Genomic DNA, 3,857 nt, shown 5'->3' on the forward strand with positions numbered 1-3,857 from the left:
TCAGCAGATAAATGTGAAAAAAAATCTTCTAGTGTCAAACTGCACATTTAGGCTACTGAGTATTTTGAATGAGAGCCTTTATATATACACACACACACACACACACACACACGTATACATATATTATGCTTTTATTGCCTTTAATGGATAGTGACAGCTGACAGTGACAGTGACAGGAGAGGTGGGAGAGAGAGAGAGAGGGGGGATGACAAGCAGCAAAGGGCCAGAGGTTGAACACATGGTCACTGCAGCAAGGACTTTTTTAGATAAAAGATCTGAATACTCAGTTCACTGCTGCTTAGCTGTCACATTTCTAGCCTTTGGGTGTCCAAATATATACACTATATAGTATATATATAGTGCAGTTATATATACTGTCAGTGGGGTCCACAGTCCAAAAGCTGACAAGTAGGACACATTTTCACATGTCCACATGCTGTTCAGTCTTTTCCAGCAACCAGTCTCATTTTCACATGAGCTTGTTTTGCCAGTTGAAGTAATACTAGTTTCAGTGAGGCCTTCAGGCAGGTGGTGTCACCTGTATGTTTAAAAACACCCGCCCACTCCACACACACTGACCAATCAGCGTCGAGGACGCTGCCGCTCCCCAGTTTAGTGACAGACAGGTTAAAAGCCGAGATTTAGTACGACCAAGCAGACACTGCTGACATGTTAGAGGAAACATCTACTTCACAGTCTCAGTGAAACGTGTAAATAACTGATTTATTAAATTACCTACAGTCCTTGGGATGGCAAAGCGAGCAGCGAGAGAGAGGACCCAGCTGCCAACGTGTTACTATGAGGGATACCTGGAGAAGAGGTCGTTCAAAGATAAGGTAGCTCATTAGAGACATTTCTGTCTGTAACAGGTCACATGGACTGCAAAAAGCGTATTATTAAGACTTTTATATTCTTGTATCTGTTGTTTATCTGTGTTTTTTAAGCTCATTTATTATCACAAAAATAGAGAAAACAACTTTTACTAGAAGAGAAGTTTTAAGAAAACACGATTAACGACTAAGACTGGATGCTGAGCACGAAAGAGGATGTTATTGCCAAAAGAGTATACGGTTTATTGACTGTATGGGTTGCATCTAACAATTATTTTATTATTTTAATTGTCAAATAATCTGTCAACATTTTTTTCAATTAAACAATGTTTGCATAAATAAATGCTTTATAAATTCCTGAAGCCCAAAATGCCGTCTACATTTGTAGCTTGTTATGTCTGACCAACACTGAAAAGACCTAAAGATATTTAGTACACCTAAAGGCGAAGCATTGGAAATTAAAATGAGAGGATTCATTGACTGTCAATTTAGTTGCCAGTGTTTCTTCTTTTAACTAATCGATTAATCAGCTAACTGTTTCAGCTGTAAATGACCACATAGTGTATGTTTGAAATAGGTCAGGTGTGTGTTTGTGTGTGTGTTTGTGTGTGTGTGTTTGTGAAATAGAGAGAAACAAACAAGAATGATGGCTCCTCAACAATGTGCAGAAGCTCCCAGGGATTTTAATAACACTCCTGTCATCTTTACTCTTTAGCAGCTGTTTGATGAATATGTAAGACAGTACAGTGGTCTGGCACACTTAATGAACAGGGTTGGTGTTGCTCTCAGTGGGTGGAGCAGCCCATCTGTCATTATATAGTTTCTTGTAAATTCTGTGGACTTTGAGTTTTCCAGCAGCACTGCGTCTCTCCAACTGGTCTGACTGCTTCTCTGCTTATTGTGCCATAAAGTTTAGAGCATACCAAGAACTGACAGGAAACCAAAGATGCAAACTAATGAGTCAGGCTTCAGGCAGACGGACCGTACACTCTAATGGCACCATGTAAGAGCATAGGGGAAACTTTTTACACAAAGACACAAAAGTCCCATTATAATGCACTGCATTGGCGATGGCAGACAATAGTGACTCATGCAGTTCCTCAAAACGTACACACAAATTAATCCAGTGACACACTCACATATATCTGATTCCCAATAATGTTATTAATATCAAACATTAGTTTCTGTTGTGATACAAATGCTTGACTCATCCAGTCTCAATCCAAGAATGACTACAGCTGCCCAATTTATTTCCTTGTTGTGAAACAAGCATTCATTTTCCCGCACAATTACACCCGTGTGTTCTTCTTTGATTTTCTTCTTCATTTTCTACTTGCTTGGTATGATATATTTTATTCAGCATGTCTCTCTCTCTCTGTATGTGTGTGTGTGTGTGTGTGTGTGTGTGTGTGCGTGTGCGTGCAGGCATCTCGGAAACTGTGGACCTGCCTATGTGGAAACACACTGTTCTTCTTCAATGAAAAGAGAGACACCGATGTAAGTAATCATGTACATTTGGGTTAACGTAAGAAACATAATTGTTCTTAATAAAGCCAACACTTGTGTGTCTTTTCATTTGTGTGTGTGTGTGTGTGTGTGTGTGTGTGTGTTTCATCAGTACATAGAGAAACTGGATCTCAGTGGTTTGATCTCGATAACAGATGACAACAGCCAGGATCGTAACTTAGATGCAGCCAGATTCAACTTGCAGATGAAGAATGGAAATATCAAATTCACTGTGAGGGAATATATAGAAAATATGAAAATCATCCTCTTTTTTTGATGGTAATTTCCTGTTTTCACAGTTTTTCTCTCCTCCGTTATCTCTACAGGTTCCTAATGCAGAGGCTCGTGAGCTGTGGAAGGGATTCATTCACTCTGTGGCTGAGGTCTGTGGTGCACAACATTTAGCTCAATAATAAACATTTGCATCTTAAAAGTGTTTTACATGATTTAGGTTTGAGAGACTGATGTTTAAGAGGTAGTTCACATGAGGCTCTCATTTGCACAGATCATTTAAAACAGAAACTGTGTGTCTCCCTGCAGCTGTCGGTACCATCCTTCGCCAACCTGCTACCAGGCCAGATCCACATGCTAAAAGAGGCCATAGAAAAGGAAAAGGAAAGAATACAAACTCCTGATGTCCCTCCACCTGTTCCCACCAACTCCAGTCCTTACGTCCGCCTCCAATCAGAAATGCCAGCGTAAGTTTCGACAAGACTCAAAAGTATTGACACACACGCTCAAGTAAAATACTGGTGATTGGGGCTACAGCTGGGGCTATTTAATGATTTCCTGGTCTCCATAATAGGTAAAGCTCTACAGTATTAACGGAATCCTGGACAAAAAAGTCATTATGTATCTTTATCTTGAAGCATATTGGAAAAAAGCAACTCAGTTCAACTTTGTTTTCCTATAAAAATATGTGATTTTTTTTTTCAGTGGTTTTGCCAAATTTCCAACCTTGTCTAGAGGTCGTAGACACCTGCATCTGAGTCTGTGCATCTTAACAGCTGCATTGTTTAATCAGCCCTCAACAGTTCAGAACAGTTTACAAAGTGGTCACAGGTTTGCATAGCAGTGCTGTTCAGCATATGTATCTTCATACATATCTAACACCTAAAACCCCACTCAACTTTCTAAAAAAGATGCAGCAGACTGATGTATGTTTGGTGTCAGCATTCATTAATGCTGTCTTGTCTTCTCCTCTTGTTGTAACATGCACTGCTCAAAAGGCAGAAATACGCCGTATGTAACTACTGTATATACAAACTGTGAGGTCTGTGAGGTCTGGATACATCACCTTTTAATAACATACCAAAATCCGTTTTTCTTTTTGTCTCATCTCTGTGTTTTCTGGCGTCCTGCAGTTGTTACCACAATGTGTCCCGTCTGGAGGCCGAGCTGCTGCTTGAGAGAGAGGCCAAGAAAGGAAACCTGCTGCTGAGGCCTGGAAGTGGCGGAAACTCCTTCGCTGTCACCACCAGGCAGGACCTAGACGGGTACACACACTCACTCTCTCACACA

At 40.4% G+C, this 3,857-nt stretch overlaps 1 protein-coding gene across 1 annotated transcript in view; it reads left to right on the forward strand.

Moving 5' to 3' along the window:
• Window positions 1-667: 667 nt before the first annotated feature.
• The window catches only part of LOC118321812 (signal-transducing adaptor protein 1-like), a gene marked incomplete in the record, with an annotated part of 7,344 nt that continues 4,154 nt past the window's right edge, over window positions 668-3,857 (forward strand). The window contains 6 exon segments of the mRNA XM_035653331.1: window positions 668-836; window positions 2,256-2,327; window positions 2,449-2,568; window positions 2,663-2,719; window positions 2,877-3,034; window positions 3,701-3,832. Coding sequence (XP_035509224.1) covers window positions 750-836; window positions 2,256-2,327; window positions 2,449-2,568; window positions 2,663-2,719; window positions 2,877-3,034; window positions 3,701-3,832 — 626 coding nt within the window.

Source organism: Morone saxatilis, unplaced genomic scaffold (genome assembly GCF_004916995.1).
Source record: "Morone saxatilis isolate NCDOM2014 unplaced genomic scaffold, NCSU_SB_2.0 Contig12, whole genome shotgun sequence".
Lineage (NCBI taxonomy): Eukaryota > Metazoa > Chordata > Actinopteri > Moronidae > Morone > Morone saxatilis.